Source organism: Hyaena hyaena, unplaced genomic scaffold (assembly GCF_003009895.1).
Source record: "Hyaena hyaena isolate Hyena2069 unplaced genomic scaffold, ASM300989v1 scaffold_162, whole genome shotgun sequence".
Taxonomy (NCBI): domain Eukaryota; kingdom Metazoa; phylum Chordata; class Mammalia; order Carnivora; family Hyaenidae; genus Hyaena; species Hyaena hyaena.
Window position 1 is genome coordinate 1063975 of NW_024080795.1, and position 26348 is coordinate 1090322.

Below are 26348 nucleotides of genomic sequence, written 5' to 3' on the forward strand. Positions count from 1 at the left end.
GACCTTTCTTAGGATACTCATTTAGTGTCTAAGTGGTTAAAGGAGGAAAGAAGAGCAGACAAGACCAAGACTGTGTCAAAGGAACACATTAATTGCCCTGACAACACCAAAGACCCCTAGTTGTGCTCTTTTTGATATCTAAAGGTCTATTGAAAAGAAATATAGGATTTTATTAGATAAAAGCACTACCAGAATGTTTGCATTGAAACCTTTAAATGAAGCCATTCCCTCTTTATTTAGCGGAATCTTTTATTTCATATGTCTTCAAAAGCCTATATTTATTTTCCTAAGCTATGGTTAGTAATAGGAGGTGGTTCAGAGAAGAAACTCGTTAGCCTTGATTCACGGAATTATGGTCACAGGCTATGAAAAGAAAATCTCACGAGTTGGGAAGACGATAACCAGACCGAGAATGTCTTAGTGATTTTTTGGTCTAGCTAAGACATAAGCCATTCTTCTCATGACTATTTGGAGTTATCTATGTTCTGGCCTCAAAAACTCCTTGGAGAAGGACCTTAAAAAAAAAAAAAAAAGATTTTAATCAGTGGAATGATTTGGTGAGCCCTGAGGACTTTTTAACTATTCATGGTGGATCCTCAGAATAACTGTAGAAATTCACTTCCTTGGATACTATTGGGTGTTCTTTTGTAAAGAGTGAACTGCAAGATCTAAGAATGTGAGCCAACTGTCTCTTTTGGTAGGTGTCATTTCTTCACCCTGGGAACCTTGAAGAAGAATATTTCCTAATGAACCAAGAGCTGGCTCATTCAAGTGAAAGCCTGGGAGATAGAGAAGAATGAAATAAGTCCAAGGATCATGCCTTAGAACAGAACTAACTGATCAGGATGATAGGGCATGGTATGGACCAACATGAAAAATGCTGGCCCACAATATTCTCTTATAAGAACAAGAGTTATTCTCGGTATGTTCCCCGTTAAATGAGTTCCTAATCCCCAGTGACTTCCGCAAGACAAATTGTCTGGAGTTCCCCTTACATTCTTCTGTTTCGCCACCTTCCTGATTTCTCAAGGGTGGCTTGTTCCTGAATCCAATGTGAAGACAGACAGATGTCTTCTGAGCTGCGATGAAGCCAGCCTTATTAGTGCCCACCTAATGTTAAAGTTGTTATATACATTCGACCAAAATTTTTAAGATATGGTGGAAAGATAAGAGGATAAAAGATTTTGGAGGGACCATGCATGCACGTTCAACCTTGGCCCTGGCAACCCCTGGGGAAGAGAGTGTTGGGCTACTAATGAGTCCCTGATAAGGGTCTGGCCATTTATAAATACAAACGTTTCTTTAGTTGCTACTCAAACTCGTGAGAATACATTGTTGAAGTGATAGTTTGTCTCAAAGTGGTAGGTATAGTTCCTCTATCTCTCCATTTCCTTATTTATCTACCTACCTATTTATTTACACCCTACCTTGTCCCCAAAAGAGTTTACAGTGCTCTATTAAAGTGCACATAATAAAAGCAGGATACAGGACAAGCAAAATACATAGGAATAATCAGGCAAAGGGGGAAATACAGGTAAGAAAGGAAGGCGGAGCCAGCACTAAAGCTATGAGACAGATGCATGACATGAAATTTATTAGGCCTGCTTGAGGTGGACCATAAATTTCATCTGTGTTTTCTAGCAACAAATGTGAAGAGGGAAAAATGATTGGATGCATGAATCCCAGTGTCCAGAAGGTTAAAACAAACTCATTTTTCAGAAAAGCTAGTGGAGGGTAAATGATAAGAACTAGTAAATGATAAGAACTAATTGGGTTAATGGAGCAGTGGGGTGGTCAACTGCCACTGAGTCATGTAGTTTTATTCATTTCTCATTTCTGAGGATTCTTTAAATGAATCATTTTCATGGTCTTCCCTGGTCTGTGATAGCCTTTGGAGGGGGGGGAAATCTATATGTATGTATGTCTGTATCTATCTGTCTGTGAAACGATATATGTAATAACCTTTGAAAAATATGTTACTGTCATTTTTTTTGGTCAATAGAAGTCATTTCTTGACTTCTAATTGACATACCTTTGCTTTGGAAGCCTAATATGTAAAACTTAAAAGGAAAGTCTCTACATACATTTACAGTCTGGTCATAGGCTTGCACAAATAAATGGCTTATATTTAATAGCAACTGATTTCAAAGCTTGGCCAATTCTCGTTAAATTAACGCGCAACATAAAATGCCAGGAAAATCCAACAGAAGTTGGAGCAACCCTTTTAGTATCTTCTCTATGACCTATTCTGGAAAACATGGGAGCTTTTCTTATAACCTAAACTTGCCATTTTTCTGTGGCCGATTTTTAAAAAAAGTATTCAGTATTCAAAAACAACACTGAAGTGTGTTACCTATTTGGATGTTTTGGTCCATTAACGTTTTCTGGTGGTTTTCCCAATTAAGATTACATTGATGCCATATGGCATCTATTGTATGCTCAGACTCCCTGACTCGTGAAAGAAATGCCAGAGCAGATTGAGGCAGAAAGGACAGAGTGAATTAACACTTTCCAGTGGCTCTAGTTACTAGACACATCAAGAACTAACTTCCAAGATGCAGTTGTTCTCATTAAAAACCTAATACTTAGTTTTTAGAGCAGTTTCACATTTAAACAAAACTCAGGCTGATAGAACAGAGTTCCTGTTTGCTGCCTTTCCCCTGCACACGGTTTCTTCTATTATTACCATTATTAGCATTAGTGTAGTACATTTGTTATAATTAATGAACCAATATCAGTACATTATTATTAGCCAACATCCATAATTTACATTAGGATTCATTCTGTGTTACACAGTTCTGCGGGCTTTAACAAATGTATAATGTCCTGTATCCTCCATTAGAATATCATACAGAACTGTTTCCCCCTCCAAAAAAATTCCCTTGCTTCACCTATTCACCCCTCCCTCTATCTCTACCCTCAAATCCCAGGCAACTGCTGATTTTTTTTTAGTGTCGTCATAGATTCACCATTTCCAGAATTCCAGATAGTTGGAATCATACCGTATGTAGTCTTTTAAGACTGGCTTCTTTCATTTAGAAACAGACACTTGAGGTTCCTTCCTGTCTCTTCATGGCTTGATTGCTCATTTCTTTTTTTTTTTTTAATGTTTGTTTATTTTTGTGAGAGAAAGATGGACAGAGCATGAGCAGGGGAGGGGCAGAGAGAGAGGGAGACACAGAATCCCAAGCAGGCTCCAGGCTCTGAGCTGTCAGCACAGAGCACAATGCGGGGCTCAAACTCATAAACCGTGAGATCATGACTGAGCCGAAGTCAGATGCTTAACCGACTGAGCCACCCAGGCGCCCCTCATTGTTTTTTTTTTTTTTTTTTTTAAATCACTAAATAGTATTCCATTGTATGGATATTACCACATTTCATTTATCCTATTGAAGGATATATTGCTTGCTTCCAGTTTGGGGCAATTATAAATAAAGCTGCTATAATCATTCATGTGCAAGTTTTTGTGTGAACATGACTTTTCAACCCAATTGGGTAAACCTCTAGGAGCACAAATGCTAGATCACATATAATAATATGTTTAGTTTTATACGAAACTGCCAAACTATCTTCCAAAGTGAGTCTACTATTTGACATTTCCACCATCAGTGTTGCTTGTTATGCTTGCCAGCATTTGGTGTTGTCAGTGTTATGACTTTTAGCCATTCTAATAGTTCTGTGGTTGTATCTCATTGCTGTTTTAATTGGCAATTCCCTCGTGACATATGACATTGAGCATATTTTCTCATGCTTATCTGACACATGCATATCTTCTATTTGGTGAGGTATCTATCTATGCAGATCTCCTGTCCATTTTTAATTGGGTTGTTTGTTGAATTTTAAGAATTCTTTAGATATTTTGGATACCAGTCCTTTATCAGATCTGTTTTGCAAATATTTTCTCAGTCTGTAGGTTGTTTTCTCTTTCTCCTAACAGATGTTTTTCTCTTCATTCTCTTAACATCACAGAACACATGATTTTTACTTTTAATAAAGTCCAACTTACCAACTTTTTATTTCATGGATTGAACTTTTGATGTTGTCTCTAAAACCTTATTGCTAAACCCAAAACAATCAAGATCTTCTCACATGTTATTTTCTAGAAGTTTTATAGTTTTGCATTTTACATTTAGGTCCACGATCCATTTTGAATTAATTTTTATGAAAGATATAAGATCTGTATCTAGATTTATTTCTTTGCATATGGGTATCCAGTTGTTTCAGGACCATTTGTTGAAAAGACTATCCTTTTTCCATCGAATTGCTTTTGTCCTTTCTGTGAGTCTATTTCTGGGCTCTGTATTCTGTTCCATTGATCTATTTCTTTATTCTTTTGCCAATACCATGCTGTCTTTATTACTGTAACTTTATAGGAGTTCTTGACGCCAGGTAGTGCCATTCCTTCGATTTTGTTATTCTTCAGGGTTATGATGGCTATTCTGGGTCTTTTGCCTTTCCATATAAACGTTAGTATTGATATCCACAGTATAACTTGCAGGGATTTTGACTGGGAGTCCATTGAATCTATAGATCATGTTGGGAAGGACTGACTTCTTCATAACATTGAGTCTTTCTACCTATAAACATGGAACATCTCTGTTATTCTTGTACATATTTTGTTAGAATTATACCGAAGCATTACTTTTTTTGGGTGCTTATATAAAATGGTATTGTGCTTTCAATTCAGAATACCTGTTAATTATTGTTGGCATATAGAAAAAACAATTGACTTGTGAATATTAACTTTGTATCCTGCAACGTTGCTTTAATTGCTTATTATTTCACAGAGAATTTTATTAACTCTTTGGGATTTTTCTACATAATCATGTCATTTGTGAATGAAGACAGCTCTTCCTTCCCAATCTGTGTACCTTTTCTTTCCTTGTCTTGTTGCATTAGCTAGGACTTTTAGGTACAATATTGAATAAGCGTGCTGAGAGGGATATCTTTGCCTTGTTCCTGATCTCAACAGGGAAAGCCTCTGGTGTCTCACCATTAAGTACAATGTTAGCTGTAACTTTTTGTGGATATACTTTTAAAGTCCTCTTCTATTTCTCATTTGCTGATGGCTTTGATCATAAATGGTGTTGGATTTTGGCAAATGTTTTTTCTGCACCTATTGATACGATCATGTGACTTTTCTTTTTTAGCCTGTTGATATGATGGATTACATTAATTGATTGTTGAATGTTAAACCAGACTTTCATATCCAAAATAAATCCCACTGGTCATGGTTTATGATTCTTTTTAGACATTGCTGGAAATGATTTGCTAATATTTTGTTGTGGATTTTTGCATTTATGTTCAGGAAAGATATTGGCCTATAGCTTTCCTTTCTTGAAATATCTTTATCTGGGGTTTGGTATTAGGGTAATGACGGCCTCATGGAATGAGTCAGGAAATGTTCTCTGTGCTTCTGTTTTCTGGAAGACACTATAGAGAATTGGTATCCTTTCTTCCTTAAATGTTTTGTAGAATTCACCTGTGAAACCATCTAGACCTGGTGCTTTCTTTTTGGAAGGTTGTTACTTATTCACTCAATTTCTTTAATAAATACAGGCCAAGTTACATTATCAATTTCTCTTTGTGTAAATTTTAGTAGTTTTGTCTTTTAAGGGGTTGGAACATTTCATTGATTTTTTTTTTTTTTTAAATCAAGGTTGTGGCCATAGAGTTGTTCAAAAATATTCATGTTTTTATTCTTTTAATATCTGTAGAATCAGTAATAATGACTCCTCTTCCATTTCTCATATTAGTAAATTGTGGGGTTTTTTTTTCTCTCTTTTTGGATTAGTCTGGTTAGATATTTTTAAATTTCATTGATCTTTTCAAAGAACTAGCTTTTGGTTTTATTGGATTTCTCTATTGATTTTCTGTTTTCCATTTCATTGATTTCTGCTCTATTTTTTAGTATTTTCTTCTGCTTGCTTTAGGTTTATATTATTCTTCTTTCTCTAGTTTCCTTTGGTGAAATCTTACTGATTTGAGACCTTTTTCTTTTCTAACATATGCATTCAATGCTATAAATTTCCCTCTAAGCACTGCTTTTGCTGCATCCCACCAATTTCTTTTTTCCTTTTTTATTACATTTTTTATTTTAAGTATAGTTAACATGCAATGTTATATTAGTTTCAGGTGTACAATATAGTGATTCGCAATTCTATCCATTACTCTGTTCATCATGAATAAGTGTCCTTTTGATCCTCTTCACCTATTTCACCCATAACCCCCACCCACCTCCCCTCTGGTAACCATCAGTTTGTTCTTTACAGTTAAGTGTCTGTTTCTTGGTTTCTGTCTGTCTGTCTGCCTGTCTCTCTCTCTCTTCTCTTTCTTTGTTCATTTGTTTTGTTTCTTAAATTCCACATATATGTGAAATCATGTGGTATTTGTTTTTCACTGACTGATTTATTTATACTCTCTAGCTCTATCCATGCTGTTGCTAATGGCCAGATTTCATTCTTTTTTATTGCATCCCACCAATTTCAGCGAGTTGTATTGTCATTTTCATTTAGTTAAAAATATTTAAAACTTTCTCTTAAGACTTCTTTGTTCCACATGGTATATAGAAGTATGTTGTTTAATTTCCAAATGATTGGGTATTATCCTGTCATCTTTCTGTTATTGATTTGTAATTTAAAACCATGTGGTCTAAGAATGTTCTTTGTATGATTTCTATGCTTTTAAATGCATAAGATGTATTTTATGGCCCAGAATGTGGTCTGTCTTGGTGGATGTTTTATGTGAGCTTTAGAAGAATGTATATCTTGCTGTAGATGGAGGAAGTGTCCTATAAATGTCAATGAGATCTGTTTGATTGGTGGCTTTTCAGTTAATCTATATCCTTACTAATTATCTGCCTGATAGATTTGTTAGTTACTGATACAGGGATGTTGATGTTGCCAACTTAACTGTAGATTAGTATATTCCTCTTACAATTCTAGCAGTTTTTGCTTCACATATTTTGATGTTCTATTGTTAGAGGCATACATGCTAAGGATTATGTCTTCTTATAGAATTGACCCCTTTATCCTTAATGGTTATTCTTCTTCCAAAATGCTTAGTCAGAAATTAATTTAGCTATTTAAGTTTTTTCTTAGTGTTAGCATGGTATATCTTTCTCTATCCCTTTCTCTATATCTTTATATTTAAGATGTGTTTTCTGTAGACAGTCTAGAGTTGGGTTTTGTTCTTATATTCACTCTAATAGTCTCTTTTACTTTGTGTATTTATCTATCTATCATCTATCTATCTATCTATCTATCTATCTATTTATTTATTTATTTCTGAGAGAGAGAGAGAAAACACAAGCTGGAGAGGGGCAGGGGTTGGGGAGGACAGAGGATCAAAAGCGGGCTCTGTGCTGATAGCAGCCAGCCCGATGTGAGACTCAAACTCAAGAACTGTGACCTTATGACCTGAGCCAAAGTCGAAGTTGGATGCTCAACTGACTGAACCACTCATGTACCTCTTCGTGTATTTAAAGATGTTATTTTTAAGTAATCTCTACACCCAACATGGGACTTGAATTTAAAACCCTGAGATCAGGAGTCGTGTGCTCTAACAAATGAGCCAGGCAAGCACCCATACTTTGTGCATGTAAGCCATTCACATTTAAAGTGATTAGTGGGGCGCCTGGGTGGCTCAGTTGGTTAAGCGTCCGACTTCGGTTCAGGTCATGATCTCACGGTCTGTGGGCTTGAGCCCCGTGTCAGGCTCTGTGCTGACAACTCAGAGCCTGGAACCTGCTTTGGATTCTGTGTCTCCCATCTCTCTGCCCCTCCCCCACATGCTCTCTCGCTCTCTCTCAGAAATAAGTAAACATTTAAAAATGTTAAAAAAAATAAAATGATTAGTGATGTAATTGCATTAGTATCCACCATGTTTGTAACTGCTTTCTAGTCATTGCGCTTATTCTTTGTTTTGGCTGTTTCTAACCTCTTTTTTCTGCCTTCTCTGGTTTTAACTGAACATTCCTTATGATTCCATTTCTTCTCCTCTTGGCATATCAATTATACTTCTTTTTGAAAAACTGTAGTGGTACCCATAAAGTTTGCACTGTACCTTTTAAAACTACTTCAAGTCCACTCTCAAACAATACTATATTGCCTCACTCGTAGTGCCTTTACCTTATAACAGCGTCTTCCTTATTCCTCTATCCCAGTCCATCTACATCCTACATCCAGATATATTGTTGTTATTATTGCTTTGAACAGTTACCTATTAGATCAACTTAAAATTTTTAAAATTTTTCTTTCTTTATTTTTTGAGAGAGAGAGAGAGTGAGAAAGCTGGAGAGGGTCAGAGAGAGAGGGAGAGAGAAATCCCAAGCGGGCTCTGTGCTGTCAGTGCTGAGCCTGATGCGGGGCTCTATCTCACAAACTATGAGATCATGACCTGAGCCAAAACCAAGAGTTGGACACTTAATCAGTTGAGCCACCCAGGTGCCCCTAGATCATTTTTTAAAAAAGAAAACTAAAGTATTTCATTTTACCTTTATTTATTCCTTCTCTCATGCTCTTCGTTTCTTTACCTCGACCCAATTTTCTGACCTAATTAATTTACTGAAAAACTAGTTCTAACATTTTATGCAAACGGGTCTACTGTGTCAGATTTTTTCTGTTTTTCTTGGTCTGAGATGGTCTTTATTTTTCCTTCCTTTTTCAATCAAAATTTTTCTGGAAATAGTTCTACATTGGCGAGTTGTTTTTTTTCTTTCAACATTGAATATTTCACTTCCCTCTTTTTGCTTCCATGGTTTCTGGTGGGATGCTCAATATACTTCTTTTTTATTAATGTTTATTTTTTTTTCTTTTTTTTTTTTTAATGTCTTATTTATTTCTAGGAGAGAGAGAGACAGTGTGAGCAGGGGAGGGTCAGAGAGAGAGGGAATGGCAGACTCTGAAACAGGCTCCAGGCTCTGAGCTGGCAGTCAGCACAGAGCCCGACGCGGGGCTCGAACCCACGAACCGCGAGATCATGACCCAAGCGGAAGTCGGACGCTTAACCGACTAAGCCACCCAGGCGCCCCAATGTTTATTTATTTTTGAGAGAGAGACAAAGTGGGAGTGAGGGAGGGGCAGAGAGAGAAAGGAGACAGAGGATCCGAAGCAGGCTCTGTGCTGACAGCAGCAAGCCCAATGCGAGGCTTGAACTCATGAACCATGAGATCATGACCTGAGCTGAAGTTGGACACCTAGCCAACTGAGCCACGCAGGCACCTCTGTCTTATATAATGCTTATGCTTTTCCCTCTCTAAATAAGATGACATTTTTTCCTCTGGCTTCTTGGAAGACTTTCTCCTTCTCTTGGGTTTTCTGCAGGTTGAATATGATATACCCAGCAGTAGGTATTTTGATACTCAACCTGCTTGTTCTCTGAGCTTCTTGCACCTGTGCATGGTGTCTATCATGAATTTTGTGAAATTTTTGGCCATTATTACCTCAAATATTTCTCATGCTCTGTTCTCTATTCTCTTTCTGGAATTGCAATGACACATAGTTTATGCCTTTTGAATTTGTCTCACAGTTCTTTGGTATTCTTTTCTATTTTTGCTCTCTCCATTATGGTTTGGGAACATTTTGTTGACATTTCCTTAAGCTCACTGATTCATTTCTGTTTGTGTTTTTGATTTCTAACATTTGCTTTTGATATTTCTTACAGTTTCCATCTTTGTATTTACATTACTCAATCTGTTCTCGTACATTTTTCACTGATTTCATGATAGCCCTTAACATACTGATAACAGTTATTTTAAATTCCGTCTGATATTTCCACAACCTGTGCCATATGTGGTCTGGTTCTGATGTTTGCTTTGTCCCTCTAGACTGTTTTCTTACCTTTGAGCATGGCTTGTGACTGTTGAAAGTAAGACATGATAGGGGTGCCTGGGTGGCTTAGTCGGTTAAGCGTCCAACTTTCACTTAGGTCATGATCTCGCGGTTCGTGGGTTCGGTCCCCGCGTCGGGCTCTGTGCTGACTGCCAGCTCAGAGCCTGGAGCCTGTTTCAGTCTGTGACTCCCTCTCTCTCTGACCCTCACCTGCTCACTCTGTCTCTCTCTCTCCTAGAAATAAATAAAAATATTTAAAAAAAAAAAAAAAGAAACTAAGACATGATAGAGGGTACTACGAACTAGGGTAATTACAATTTTAGTGTGAATTTTTATGTTAATTTGACTAGGAGCTAGGCTATTTAATGTTTGCTGCAGCCATCGGTGCCAGAGGCTTTAATTTTCTCTAGTTTCCTTGTTTATTTTTTTTCTCGCCAATTGTTTTCAGGTTTCCCTAAGAGCTCCTTCTTAAATAGGGTCTTTGTCTTTCTCATGGTAAATTATGGGGGGTTAACCTAAGGCTTTCAATGAGCCTAAATTCTTGGGCTGTGACCTTCATAAGTTTATCTCAGCTTTTGTTTTCTCCCTTTCAATAGAACAAGAGAGCTAGCAGGGGCTAGAGTTGTCTAATTGCCCTTCTACCAGGTCTATTAGGCTTTGGTAATGTTGTGTCCTTTGGAAAGCATTTGTTATGGAGAAGGTTCATAGTGTGCATCTAAATTATTACTTTTCCCTCCCACTGCCTGAAAAACAAGGAGACTTTTCTTAGATCTTCACTGTGAGAACTCTGTATGTTTTCTGGAGGTAAATCCCATGGAAGTGTGGGGGGCTCATAATACTGGGGGCCCAGGAGTTTTTAGGTCTCAAACTAGTCCACATTCAGACTGTCAATTTGTCAAAATTACCCTTTAAGTGTTCCTAGTAGTTGATGGCTTCAGTGGCTTCTGCTCCAGGTAAGTTGATCTCAGCTGTGAGTTTCTGTGTTTGCATCTCTTCCCGTATTTCAGGGTGGCAGTGTGCCCTGTGACCTCAGTTCCCTAATGGGTCGAAGAAGAATTGATGATTCTCAGATTGTTCAGCTTCTGTCTTTTGTGGTTGATGGGAATGATGAATTCTAAGCTCTTAACATGTTTGAGCCAAGACCAGAAGTCTCCCAATACCTAGTTTTCCTTAAAAAAACAAAACAAAACTGTAATGTTTACTTCTTTGTGAGAGAGAGAGAGAGAGAGAGAGAGAGAGAGAGAGAGAGAGAGAACGAACCACTTGGAGAGGGGCAGAGAGAGAAGGAGACATAGAATCTGAAGGAGGCTCCTGGCTCTGAGCTGTCAGCACAGAGCCTGACGTGGGGCTCTAACTCACAGACTGCGAGATCATGATCTGAGCCGAAGTTGGGTGCTTAACCAACTGAGCCACCCAGGAGCCCCCCAGTATCCAGTTTTTGAGGGCAATGCATATTGTAAAATTAACAAAGGGCTTGGTGTTAGACTGACCTACATTCAGATTCAGGCCCTGGCATTTAATTAGTGGTATTACCTCGTACACGTCATTTAACCCGTTGGAGCCTCAGTTTCCTCACCAGTCAAATAAAAAGAATTTCAAATACATATGGCTATGTTAAAGCTAAATGAGAGGACATATGTGAGCAAGTTTATCACAGACCCTGCCATGTACATTGCAGCTACTCAGGAATGTTAGTTTCCTTTTTCTACTAAAGTGCCTATGCTTGAAACTGTTGCAGACACTCTGGAAAACAGTGTGGTGGTTCCTCAAAAAATTAAAAATAGAACTACCCTACAACCCAGCAATAGAACTACTAGAAATTTATCCAAAGGATACAGGAGTGCTGATTCACAGGGGCACATGTACCCCAAAGTTTATAGCAGCACTTTCAACAATAGCTGAAGTATGGAAAGAGCCTAAATGCCCATCAACTGATGAATGGATCAAGAAGATGTGGTTTATGTATACCATGGCATACTACTTGGCAATGAGAAAGAATGAAATCTGGCCATTTGTAGCCACATGGATGGAACTGGAAGGTATTATGCTGAGTGAAATAAGTCAGTGGGAGAAAGACAGATACCATATGTTTTCATTCACATGTGGAACTTGAAAAACTTAACAGAAGACCATGGGGGAAGGGAAGGGGAAAAAATAGTTATAAACAGAGAGGGAGGGAGGCAAACCATAAGAGACTCATAGATACAGAGAACAAACTGAGGGTTGGTTGATGGGTGTGGGGGAGAGGGGAAAATGGGTGATGGGCATCGAAGAGGGCACTTGTTGGGACGAGCACTGGGTGTTGTATGTAAGTGATGAACCATAGGAATCTACCCCCAAAACCAAGAGCGTACTGTATATACCGTATGTTAGCCAATTTGACAATAAATTATATTTTAAAAATAAATAAATAAAAATATGCTACCTATGCTTGAAAACAAGTACGGTTTTGAATCCAACTTATTGCATGGCATTCATGCTATGAATATAAAGTGTTTCTATAAAGTATTTGCCATTCTCACAATGTGGGAAAAACTGCCTTGAAAAAAGTAACCTGCTTCTGTAAAGGCTGCCATATTCTCTTTTATTTTTAAGTTTATTTATTTATTTTGAGACAGAAAGAATGTGAGTATGGGGGAGGGGTAGAGAGGGAGGGGGAAGAGAGAGAATCCCAAGCAGGAGTTCTTGACTCTGTGCTCGAACTCATAAACCGAACCCAGAGATCATGACACTTATCTGACTGAACCACCCAGGCGCCCTGGGGCTGCCCTATTCTTAAGGGCTTGAAGGGAACTCAACAGTTCATTTGTTCCTCTCTTACAACCACCGTTATAATCTCCTTTTTAAACGTATGCAGCCTTCTACTGAAAACGCCCGTGGAAATACATTTCTTTCTGTGTGGGTCTGAATGCAGAAACATCATTACCAAAAGTAAAGATGGTCATTTTGCTACAGCGATAGACTATATGTCCAGAGCTTGTGGGGGGTGGTTAGGTGAAGAAGTTATTAAATAATTTAAAGAGAGATAATAGCCTGATGGCAAACTTCAGTATCAAGCCACATCTGGAGAATTGTGTCCCATTTTGAGCACCATAATTTCAGGAGGATGTCAACAACACTAGAGCGTGTCCAAACAGTGCTGACCAGGATAATGATGGGCACAGCTACAAGTCCAGAAACCTTGCGATATTGGGATGTGTGCTAACTTAGCTTATTGGATTTATTTATCTGTATCATTTATCTTTTTATATATTGTAAAAACAAATAATATTTTTTGCCCAGTGCCAAATGTTTCTTTATACCTCTGATTTTTACATTGTTCCAATTTTGCCTGGACATGACTCTTGGCTTCTTTCCAGGAAGGAGACAGAGGAAATCCTCCATAGCTTAAGTGTGCATTATTATCTGACCCCTCTTCCCCCCCCCCCCCGCCAAAAAAAAAAAAATCAACGGGCTGGGGCGCCTGGGTGGCTTAGTCGGTTAGGAGTCCGACTTTCGCTTAGGTCATGATCTCGCAGTTCGTGGGTTCGAGCCCCACATCGGGCTCTGTGCTGACTGCCAGCTCAGAGCCTGGAGCCTGTTTCAGAGTCTGTGTCTCCCTCTCTCTCTGACCCTCCCCTGCTCACGCTGTCTCTCTCTCTCTCTCTCCTAGGAATAAATAAAACATTAAAAAAAAATAAAAAAATCAATGGGCTGAACCTCCTTGCAGCAATTCTAGCCCTTGGCTTATTTCATGAAACCTCCAGGTGCCAGCCTCAAGTTGAGCGTCACTTTTCACCTCGTGGTGGTTCCTATAAGTCCCCAAGGAGCCTTCGCTTGAGCAGTTATGGTTTGGTCTGTTGCCCTGTGATATAGAAGTAAGGGGGCTGGGCACAACCCAGAGACGTGCTAAGTGGATTCTGAGCTGTGAAAGTTAGAACAGGGAGCACATGTGAGCTGGAGGTTAGATGTGAACCCCGAGCCCTTTCCCCCTGCAATATGCATTGCTGTTATCCTTTCTGCAGAAGAGTTCACGATCCTTTGTAATTTTCTTTTTCTATTGATCCAGCAGCACTACTAGTAACAGCAACTTTAAAAAAAACAACCAACCAAGGTTCTGGTGGTACAGTCTATGGAATCTCACTGCCCTACCTCTCACACATTAGAGAACACATGCGCTGTGCTAGAGACGACATTTGGCTTGTACAGAATTCATTTTAGGTTGTGGGCCCCCCCCACCCCGCCTTGCCTCGTGCTGCCCCAAGGCAAAGGTGAAAGCTCCACTCTGCTTTGTTGGTCTCTGGGCTGCAATTCCTTTGAATACGTTTCTGTCTGGAGAGGAGAAGCCAGTGGGAAAATAATGAGCTTAAGAGAGAAGTTAACTTTCTACAAAGGTTTGCGAGATGTGTGTTGGCTGTAGGGCTGAGGGCAGCTTGAGTGTAACCAGTGCTGAGAGGCACTAGTCTGAGCTGACCATGACTTTGTGGCTCTGTGTCCCTAGGGAAGTGCTTGCATTCTGCTGATTGTCAATTCCATCATCTATAAAATGGAAACCATAATATCAAGTTCAGAAGAGTTTTGTAAAATGTAGATAGAATAATATTCTTGGAAATGCTTTATAAGCACCAAGCCATACAGCTTGTGAGTACTTTATCAGGCAAGGATGGTATATCATTTGTTTCCAGCTACCCAACACTTACGTACTCCTGGCACCTAGCTCAGAGCCTAGAATATAATAAATGATTGGGAGATAAAATTAAAATGAATGGAGAGTTTTAAATCTCCAAATTTCTGATGATTTCAAAGAATTCGCTCACTGGTCCTTTGTATTGGGCCAGATAATCTTTTGGCCTCATTCAGCCTCAAGGATTGAGGAAAAAAGTAGCGTGTGCGGTTAGAAAGAAATTGCTATAAAATAGATAACCTTTCCAGGAATTGCTTAACGTTCCAAACAAAACAAACCAAAACAAGCAAATGAGCAGTTGATAGAAATGAAGATTAGCTTTCTCAAGTGGGCTTGGAAGCCCAGGAGAATTACACAGGCATCTGCTCACCATGGCTGGGCATGTCATGAGCCCAAGGGAAGAATCTAGCAAGCGTGTTCTGCCTTGTGAGGCATCTGGGGCATATGGTGTGGCACAACCGGGAGCTCACTTCTGCCGCATATGACCGAGGTGTTGGACTAAGTGATCCCAAGGAGCGGGTGGAGTACAGTCTCCCTAGTAGTCTGAAAGTAGCAATGCTTTGATCTTTCAAGGCTCATGAATTGGCATCATTTAGACTACATCTGTCATGGACCTTTGCACTTTGGAAGGGAATGAAAGAAAGTAGTAAGTTAATTTTAAATGTCTCAGGAAACTTGGTTATTTTCGTTTTTAAACTCTGTCTGACTTCGTGCAAGACCTGTCATTACGGTTGTTATCCCTTCCCTCATATAGATGTGGAACTCTGATTATTTGAGATAATCTGTGTCTGGCATGTTTCAGTTTGGAGAAAATGAGATGGTGACTTTACCACATTCTTTCTCAAAACCAATGACACTAATTGGGCCATATGCCAAGGGGTAGGGGCAGCATATGTAATCCTGAATTCATAGGCTTCATAGAGCAGATAAGGATTCCAAGCCATGTGGAAGCCAAACTTTACCAAGGAAGCTTAGCACTTATCCTTCCAGATGTTCAGCTTGCAAGTACTAGAGGCGTTATTTGCAATATCAAATGCATAGATAAGTGTATAGATTGTTTTGTTTTCTCCCATGCAGATACCCATTTTGCATGGATTGTGTTTTTTTTTTTTTTTTTCCATGCAGATACCCATTTTGGGGATAAATTCCATTTCCAGTTCTGGCGATCTGTCAGATAGCTCCCTTTAAAGTTACCTGGAGAGACGCCTGGGTGGTTTAGTCGGTTAAGCATCCGACTTCAGCTCAGGTCATGATCTCTCGGTTTGTGGGTTTGAGCCCCGCGTCGGGCTCTGTGCTGACAGCTAGCTCAGAGCCTGGAGCCTGTTTCAGATTCTGTATCTCCGTCTCTCTCTGACCCTCCCCTGCTCATGCTGACTCTCTCTCTTTCTCTCTCTCTCTCTCAGAAATAAATAAAACATTAAAAAATTTTAAAAATAAATAAATAGAGTTACCCGGAGAAAATCTACCCAAAATGATTAAATTCTTGGTAGCTTTTATTCTTGGCTAAGAACTTGCTGTTCCTCCAGGGCTGAACAGGCTTAAATTGTTATGGGAGCTTATAAAGTATATGGTTTGTTGTCAAATATTTGTCTCTGCCTAAAAATGAAATGTCTTGAAATACATTTTCTTTGTAACTGAATAAATCAATGAGAGAAAGAGAAATAACTTCTCATTTAGCCAATTTTTAATCAATATTTTCATGAGAAGCCGAAATGTTAACCGAATCCTGGCTTTTGTCATTTGAAATACAATTTGTGTGTTTAAGGATTTATGTGCACATCAGAGTTTGGACTTCATGTTCAGAAAGGAAAATTGATTTATAGGAGTAGACAGCCGCAGGAGGAGCGGCAGTGCCAGAAATGAATATGAGTCAATTACTTAAGGCAAATGGGACTTTAATCACCACAGCAATAGAGAAATCTCAAATTCAATTACACCCTGGGTTTTCATGCTTTAATTTGTGGGCATTTCTATATCTCTTCTTTTACAGAGGCCTTTGAAATTGTTGTTCGCCATGCCAAGAATTACACCAACGCCATGTTTAAGAACAACTATCCGAGCCTGACCCCACAAGCTTTTGAGTTTGTGGGCGAATTTTTCACCGACGTGTCTCTCTATATCCTGGGTTCTGACATCAATGTGGATGACATGGTCAATGATTTGTTTGACAGCCTGTTTCCAGTCATCTATACTCAGCTTATGAGCCCTGGCCTGCCTGAGTCGACCTTGGACATCAATGAGTGCCTCCGAGGGGCAAGGCGTGACCTGAAAGTCTTTGGGAATTTCCCCAAGCTTATTATGACCCAGGTTTCCAAGTCGCTGCAGGTCACCAGGATCTTCCTCCAGGCCCTGAATCTCGGAATTGAGGTGATCAACACAACCGATCACCTCAAGTTCAGTAAAGACTGTGGCCGAATGCTCACCAGAATGTGGTACTGCTCTTACTGCCAGGGACTGATGATGGTTAAGCCTTGTGGTGGCTACTGCAATGTGGTCATGCAAGGCTGTATGGCAGGCGTGGTGGAGATCGACAAGTACTGGAGAGAGTACATTCTGTCTCTGGAAGAACTGGTGAATGGCATGTACAGGATCTACGACATGGAGAATGTGCTACTTGGTCTCTTTTCGACGATCCATGATTCCATCCAGTATGTCCAGAAGAATGGAGGAAAGCTGACCACCACTGTGAGTACCAGTCTACAGTTTTCTGAGGAATTGGGTCCTATTAGGGTGTGGCGGCCGGGCCAGCAGCAGGTGCTGATGGAGACACGTGAGGGGAGGATCCGGGGGGTAGGCAGAGATGATCGAGGGGCTAAATGATCTCACAGGCTACGGAGTCATAATGCCTGGCTTTGCATTTTACCTCCATCTGCTTGCTTGCTATGGGAACTTGGGTGAATCCTCTTATCTTTATGAGCCTCGTATTGATGATTCATAAACTGAGGTTAAAAAGGATATCTTCTTCATAGGGAATACCATATGTTAAAGCATTTAGCACGTGCGTGGTATGTGGTAAGTCTTCAGTAAATATTAGCTATTATTCCCATTGTTGTTAGTCCTTATAATCCTCATGACAACCCTGGGAGGTAGGCACAATTATCTCCATTGCACAAATGGGGAAACTGAAGCTCAGTGAAACTATAACTTACCCAAGGGCACCCAGCTATAGTTAGTGGAAGAGCTGTGATTTAGAAACTGATCGGGTTTCCCTTTGATGAGGTTATTACCAATTTTTCTGATTCTGATTTCACTCTCAGGCTCTTAATCGTGTATATCACATGACCCTTTTGAGTAGTGACTTTGAGCACAAGAGGCCCAAGCCAGAGCCCACTAATTAAACCTACGCGAGAACATAAGTGAGGCAACACATCCCTATTTTCTAGCAGTTGTGTCCATAACCTTAGTTATACCAGTCTAACCCTCTTGGGATGGGCTTTGTGATGGCAGTGGGACAGTTCTGTAAGTGGGGCAGCAGTTTGGCTTGGTTTCAACTACATTGTACCTGCCAGGCTAGAGTGCACACATTCAGAACCACAGGCGGCACCCACTTTTCAACATAGAGCAGAACATAGAGCCAAGAGCTACCAGCACATCCCATAAGGTGGTTGTGACCGAGTCCTGAATGCTGCCAGCTTTGTAGAAGGAGGTGGCAAAATCCAGTAATACGCTAGCACTGTAGAACTCCCACTACATTCCAGGTGCTCTGCTGGCCAGGTCCCCTAATACCGTTTCACAGTAATCCACAAGATAGGTCCTAATATCGTTGCCATTTTACTCGGGAAAATGAAGCTTAAAGAGGTTAAATATCTTGGGGCACCTGGATGGCTCAGTTGGTTAAATGTCTGACTCTTGATCTCGGCTCAGGTCATGATGGCATGGTTTATGAGTTCAAGCCTCACCTTGGGCTCTGCGCTGGCAGCATGGAGCCTGCCTGGGATTCTCTCTCTTTTTCTCTCTGCCTCTCCTTTGCTCGCTTTCTCTCTCTCTCTCTCTCTCTCTCTCTCACTGTCTCTCTCTCTCTCTCTCTCTCAGAGTAAATAAATAAACTTAAAAAAAAAAAAGGTTAAATACCTTGCCTAGGATCTCAAAGCTGTAAGTTGAGGAGGTGGAGGAACTGGGATTCAAACCCAGGTTTGGCTGGCTTGGTTGACACATGTATGTAGCTTCTATGCAGTGCAACTGCCGTGTACTTTGACCCATTGGTTTGGTTACCCAGCATGTGGAGGGCAGTCTGGGCCATTTGGTCCATCTTTAAACTCAGGAAATACAAAGTGATGGGGTAATTGGCTTCTTTGGTGAATGACACTAAGAAGGAGGACGGAAATGATGCAAGCCACAGCATGGCTACTCACGGCGCTGCTCTAATTGCCCCATTCACAATGTTAGCCGTTTAAAACACATTTACTGAGAAAATATTTTAGAGTAAAATGAACAGAAATGCCCTATCTAACGATAGTGTTCTTCAGTGGCTAATTATTCCCTTGACTGCTTTATAATTCGAGGCCAGATTCTGGGGCCTTATGCAAAAGTAAATCTTACAGAACTGGAAACATGACAAGTGGATGTGTTTGCAAACTCACCCGCCTAATAGTGATTGAGGGCCCACTGGGTGTCAGGCGCAAAGCAAGGGGGCAGGGTGTGGAAATGTCTTTAATAAGAGGAAAAATGAGGAGACGATATTAAAGACAGGGTATGGGAATGTGTACAAGTTGACTCTGATATCGGTCTCTTCTCTAGCGCTTTTATACACAAAAAAATGGGGTGGTGAACTAGTAAGGTGTAAAGTGCATTGTTTTGATTGGGTTCTAGGATGAAAGTTTATTTAGTAAACATTTATTAAGCATCCCCTTTGTTCATGGCACTTTGCCAGTTGCTGGGTATTCACAGTCACCCAACATAGTTCTTAAGTCTTGAAAAGGTCAGTCTAGTTGAGGGACAGATGTGTAACTGAATAAATTTCACCACAGTGAGCATTTCACCATAATGTGAGTGGTGGAAGGGCCATGAGAGATCAGCTGGTCCAATCCCATTGATTTGCAAGTGAAGAAATAAAGTTCAGGGAGGCTGGCCCAAAGTTCTGTAATTAACTGAAGAGCCAGAGGGCCTAGAATCCTAGGTCTGCTGCTGCTAGAGCTCCTATTTCTACCATGCCAGTCTGTCTCCCATTAGACCCTCCAAACTCTCATTCTACAAACTCCATTAGGATTTTGCAAAGGCATCGTGAACTTACATCGAATAGTTATTTCAGAGTGCCAAACCTGCTGTATTTCAGGTGCACATGTGCAAGTGTGTGTGTGTGCGCGCGCGCGCGCGCGTGCACACGCGTGTGCACACACACATGCACACACACAAATGCATGTGCATGCTGGGGGAGTACACTTCATGTCATTATCATTCAGGAAGAAAGGGCTTGGCTGTCAAGAGGTGCTCAGTGATGCAGTCCCTTTCTGTTTTGGCCATTAAGGGCCTGATTGTTCCCAGCTCCCAGCTGGTTACGAGAGCGTGAAGTCTGCCTTCCCCAGGGAATGCCTGAACTAGAGCAGCAAGCATATGTAAACTCTGCCTTGTTACAGTTTTATGACCACCAGCTCTAAGTAATATATCCCAAATGGTGGGGGAGGGGGAATCATTGGCCAGGTGTGATCCAGCCCATACTCTGTTCCGGCCAGAAAGGGGCTGGGCCCTTTGGGGGGAGGGGGGGATGAGGGGAAGTAAGGGCTGGGTAGACTGCGGAACTCGATTCCTGTTAACAAACCCGCAGAATGCCCCAAAGCAAAAGCCGATTTAAAACGAGAGCGTTAACGAGGTTCTGCTGTAGCGCCCTCACCTTCCTGTTGTGATAAAATGTGAAATCCTGCCAGTCTGTCCTGTTTGAGGTTAGGCTATGGTGAGAGACCTCTTTGAAAATAGGCTCTTCCTGGGCTCTGTTGGGTCAACCTTTTTAGCTCGTTCTCAGCCGTGCCGTGAGGCCCGCCATACAGGGACTTTGCTCAGTTGCTTTGGTGGCTGCCATCTACCCTTGATTACAGAGGACATTGTGGGCTTCTAAGTGAACAGAGCACTGTTGAATATTTTTAAGTATGGCCTGTTAGTGCTTTAGTTTTCCCTAAAATAGTTTTTGTCTCCTCCAAATACCAAGTGGAGGCATGGGATTGAATGTTTGGGGTGTTCTCCCTGGAACCCCTTCTAGAGATGGTAAACATCTGGTTCCCAAACTTGGCTCAACATCACTATTGCCTGGGCAACTTGTTAGATTCCTGGAGTCTACCTCAGGGGATTCTCTGATGCCATAGGTCTGTGGAGAGGCTGGAGAATTCATCATAGAAGCTGTCATTTTATTCTATTAAATTTTTTTAATGTTTACTTATTTTTGAGAAAGAGAGAGACAGTGTGAGTGGGGGAGGGGCAGAGAGAGAGAGGGAGACATCGAATACGAAGCAGGGTTCAGACTCCGAGCTGTCAGCACAGAGCCTGATGCGGGGCTTGAACTCACAAACCGTGAGATCATGACCTGAGTCAAAATCAGATGCTTAACTAACTGAGCCACCCAGGCATCCCAGAATTTGTCATTTTAAAAGTGCCCAGGGGCGCTTGGCTGGCTCAGTCTGTAGAGCATGTGACCCTTGATCTCAGGGTTGTAAGTTTGAGCCCCATGTTGGGGGTAGACATTACATAAAAATTAATTAAAAAAAAAAGTGTCTCGATTGATTCTGATACTCCTTTGGGAACGAATCCAGCCACTGTGTGGAACATAAGGTAAGGCCCAGAGACTAGGAGTGAATGATGGCTAATGGCCAAGCTAGGACCTCAGATTCCTCCTCTGTAAAATAGGGTTGATGCATGGGGATTAATTGAAATGATAGGTTCAAAGTACCTGGCAGAGTTCGAGGCACGTGGCGGGTACTTGCTCAAACCCAGTCCGGTACTCTTTCTACGACATTTTTCTAAGTGCCAAATGGACAGTGAGTTCTTCTTACATTTAGTTCTATGTGCCAAGATGTTTCATGTCATTTTAGTCCAAAGAGGTGAATAAAATATCATGTGAAAATGTGTGTGTGCATATGTGCATGCATGAGAGAGACAGAGATGAAAAAAGAAGGTGGAGAGGAAGGGAAGGAGACAGAACATTTATACTGAAAAGTCCAAGAACATTTTAATGATGGGACTGTAAGGAGACCCATCTTGACTCTATCTACATTTGTGAACTAGGTTAAATATCATGGCCCCAAGTGAGTATTGAGCAGGTTTATAATAGTATTCGAGCGAGAGCATCACTGTTAAATTTATCAGCACACTGCTGAATTCCACGTCTTTTACCTTGAAGCAAATACAAATATGTACAGTTATCAATGCATATATTTTCAACATTGTTGTACTATACCCACATTGTCAAATGCCACAACCTTCTTTTATTTTTTTTTAAACATTTATTTATTTTGAAAGAGAGAGAGAGAGCAGGGGAGGGACGGAGAGAGAATCCCAAGTAGGCTCTTTACCCAGCACAGAACCCAAACAGGGGCTCAGTCCCACAAACCGTGAGATCATGACCTGCACTGAAATCAAGAGTCAGACGCTTAACCTACTGAGCCACCCAGGCGCCCCAACCCCAACCTTCTTTTAAAAATGCAGTTGTTTTTATTCCGAAACCATTTCGATTGTCATTACCACATACGTGTGTATGGTTATAGGCATAGCCATTGTACATTTCACATCCATTGCTTCAATGATTAATAATCAGCATTTTGGATGTTTACCTGCTCTCCCAGAAATTGTCCCAAAAGTTTCTATGATTTTATTTACTTTCCGTACCCTCCCCCCCATAGTCATCGCTCACATATCCGCACATGACTGTTTGCACTTTTAGTTTTCCATTTGTACCCATGTACTTTATTTATCTCAGAATTTCTCAGCATTAGTGTTTCCTCTCCCACAAGTTCATTACCTTGGCTTATTATATGCCTCACTGAACGTTGGGCAAAATTTGCAACCTTTTCTACCACCACTCTCTCTCCCTGTCGTTCCTCATTGTGATACTTACTTTAGCATGATCTGAGCTAAGACTCATTTCAGAAACATTAATGAGCATCCAATTTGTGGTGGGGGGCACTACGACAGATGCTGGGGGGTGCAAGGAGGGGTGGAAAGATGATGGTGATTTTATTGCTGCTCTCAGGGGTCACTCAGCTAGCAGGTAGCAAAGCACCTTAAAGCCAGATCTGCTGGACTCCAAAGCTCATGCTTTTAACATTTCACTCGATCGCTCTCTCAAATCCTTCACCTCTGTCTTCCCCAGAGTCTTCGTTCCCTGAACACAGGCCAGCTAGCTAGGTTCTTACTATCTTATTTAATATCCTGTATTACTCCCTACTGTTTTTCCAGCTGCACAGGTTTTGAATTCATTCTCCCTCCTTGGAGACTCTTGCTATATAGCATTTCCCAATGAAGTACCAAAAGGCATGAGATTTTTAGTCTTTGTACCACTTGAAGGTTCAGAGTAGTTTCTAGGGGAAGAAGGAATGTTTGCGTAGGTAATGAAAGAGCCAGTCACACAGCAAAATGACTTTGCCTAGAACCTCTATGAGTGGTGCCAGCGGTGAGGAATAGCTAATCTTCCCATTGCAATGTTTGGAATCTGCCCATTAGACCAACAGATGGTTTTTAATGCATTTGCCTTTGATTCCGGACCTTCACGGTACATCCTGGTCTCCATTATGGAGTTTCCGTAGCAGTAACATTGTGTGCTGAGAACCTAACGTACTCTGGTATCCAAGTACATCCATTTCCTTTGCTAGAATTTCTGAAGATATCTTTGGTGAAGTCAGTATTTATGTGGGCTAGGAAGCTCTGGGGAAGAGTCTCTGTTGGTCCTCAGCAATAATTCACTCTATCAAATTCTTATATTTTGCTGTCTGTGTGAGTGACTGTAACTCATCAGAATTTCCAAGATTAGCCCTCCCTTCGTCTCCGCTTTGAAGGCTGAGGTTATTTCTCAGGTGTCAGAGTGTCAGAGTTTCTCACTTCACACTATCACTTTGGACTTTCATTTTTCAGTCTCAGATAGAGATACCTTGTCTGAATTCATACAAGCTGTTTTCAGTACAAAGTGATTTCAAAGTGATAGAAACAAGTGAACTACTCACTACCTAATTAGTGTCTGCAGGTCAGCATCTAGAACTGCGGTAAGCAACTTCATTTGCATGAGGTCCATTTTCTGGAAAGACAAAAATGTTTACAGGCCACCATTCTTTCTTCACTCATAATAAAAATAGCTTGAGTGCCTCCCATGGGGGAAAACATAGAGTTTTTAAACATACATTACCTATTTATTGAAGAGAAGCATACAAAGGAAAAACTTGGCAGCACTTTTAAGGCACTAAGTGTTCATTTCAGGGCATGTTTCAAATGGTGGTCACACTGGGGAAGCTTTTTTAAATGCCTCATCTTGAAATTATATATATTATGCCTCATATTAGGAAATTAGGCGGGCCCTTCACGAATCTGGAATTACACGCCTTTGCCTTGGCAAGAAGTGGCAGTGTGATTACCGGTTGTTCTATATGTTCTGAGTCTTGAGAAAGGAGTTTTTCCTTTCTGTGGTCTGTGGACTGATGGAGCCCGAACATGTCCTCAAGAACTGTGAACGATCAGAGATTTTTACCCTAATTGCAGCCTAACAAGTTCGCCGGCCACGGTTTCGTGGTTAAAGATGGGAGGCTCCCTGGCTCAGAGATGAAGGACGGTTTGTTTCCTAGAGCGGTAGCCGTAGCCAGAGCATCCACGCCTGTGCCAGATCCCCACGGGAGTCCGAGGCAAAGGGGGCCACGTGAGCTCTGCACACGTGAGTTGCACTACAGGAGCAGAGCCTTGAGCTTAGGGAACTCGGGCCTTTGATAATAGGCAGTGAGGCTGCCTGCTCTTTTCTCTGAAGGGAGGCACTGTCTTCATCTTCCAAGGCTGTTTGCTATTCAAAGGTCCTTGGAAACCAGTCTGGGGCAAAAGTGCCCCCGTTTATAAGACACACAGAAAACACAAGGGACCCAGGGAACACCGTGTGGCAACATAGGATCTCCCAAACTCGGATGGCTGCAGCCACGTTCCAAGTCCACAATGCTTTTGAGGGATCAAGCAGGGAAAGTAGAAGTCGTGGAAGACATCGAGTGAAGCCTTGACTGGTTGGCCGGTAGGCGGGCCTGTGTGGCACCTGGGGGCACACCCAAAGAAAAAACAGTGGCGATTGTCTCTGCTCTTGAGAGAATACTTTAAATAATTTTTTTAATGTTTTATTTATTTTTTAGAGAGAGAGAGAGAGAGAGAGACAGCGTAAGCGGGGGAGGGTCAGAGAGAGAGAGACACACACAGAATCTGAAGCAGGCTCCAGGCTCTGAGCTGACAGCTCGACACGGGGCTCGAACCCATGGACTGTGAGATCATGACCTGAGCCGAAGTCGGACGCTTAACCGACTGAACCACCCAGGAGCCCCACTTGAGAGAATACTTTAACAAGGAAGTGTGAAAGGGGCCCCTGACTGTCGGGTCTGGTTAGGAGTAAACGCTGCTGCTCCGGGCCTTCAGCTCCTACTCTGCTGCTCTCTCTGTTGGTCCCCGTGCCGCCATTTCTTTTCCTGCTTGGCTGCGGTTGCGAGTCTTGTATTGCTAACTGGCTTGGCTGAGTGAAGCTTTCTGTTTTACTGCACTTCTAAGGTGGGTATCGCACGCCGGGAGTCATGTGGAGGACAAATTTGTCCTCAGCGTATAGCTGGAAAGGTTAGAAAGTCAGGAATATTTGCCCAAGTGGGAGGAAGTCCACAGAGATCATGCCATGGCGTGGTATTCTGAGAATCTTCGTGCTCCCGGCATTGACAGTGAGGGAGTCCATTAAAATGCCTTCCCTGTGTTGAGTGGCCAGGGAACCAGAGGCCCCTGAAAGCAGCCTCCTACCCGGTGAGGCCACAAAAGCCCCCGGACACTTGCTGTCTTCATTGCGAAGCCGAAACACCTCAGGAAACATGGCGTCAGGTACACAGCGTGCCGCCTCTGGGGTGCCTGTCTCCCCACTTGGGGTAAGGTTACTCGTGTCCGCACAGTAGCACCACAGGTCACCTGGGCTCCCTCACCCCTCAAGCCTGTGCATTTTTGCTGCCTGGCTGAGGGTCTCCAGCGGCACATGCTTTCTACTGGGACTGTTTCTCACCAGGCAGCCTCCCTACCCCCACCTGGAAAATGGGAACCATGTTTCAAATGCCACAGAAGCACTTTTAAATGAAGTTCCACTTGTACAGCAATTTCCGAAGGTGAGAGTGGTTATAATTTCGCTGTAATAAAGGGTTTCACAAAAAGGCCAAGATGAAGGAAATTTGGGCAGATTCCTTCCGGCATGTTGCAGCTTTTATAAGAAAATACCAACGTCACGATGGCCAGCAGCCAGTCTTCTGAATGCTGATACCGGGCATGTACGGGGGGCTCCCAGTCTACCATTCCTTTCCTTGTTGGGGAGAATGCTAACAGGGAAAGACAAACAACCTTTGTTTTGGTGCCAGTACAGACTTCTTAACGTCCTTTTAAAATGTCCCTTGGGGTGTTTGGGGTTCCGAACTCATCAGACTTCTCAAAAGCAGTGCTGGAGTGGGCGGGAAGGAACTTACTGGGGTGATGGAATGTTCTAAAACTGGCTTGTGACGACGGTGGCACAACTGAGTCAATTTCATAAAAATCATTATTTGGGAGGGGTTGTGGGAGGGGGGACGGGCTAAATAGGTAAGGTGCATTCAGGAATCTCCTCCCGAAATTGCTGTTGTGCTATATGCTAACTATTGGATGCACATTGAAATAAATAAATTTAAATAAATAAATAAATA

General features: G+C 41.5%; 1 protein-coding gene across 1 annotated transcript in view; it reads left to right on the top strand.

The window, feature by feature from the left end:
- GPC3 (glypican 3) overlaps nt 1-26348 on the top strand; it is a 446356-nt gene that overhangs the window by 229281 nt on the left and 190727 nt on the right. The window contains exon 3 of the mRNA XM_039239848.1: nt 16484-17178. Within this exon, the coding sequence (XP_039095779.1) occupies nt 16484-17178 (695 nt within the window). The remainder of the gene's footprint in view (nt 1-16483; nt 17179-26348) is intronic.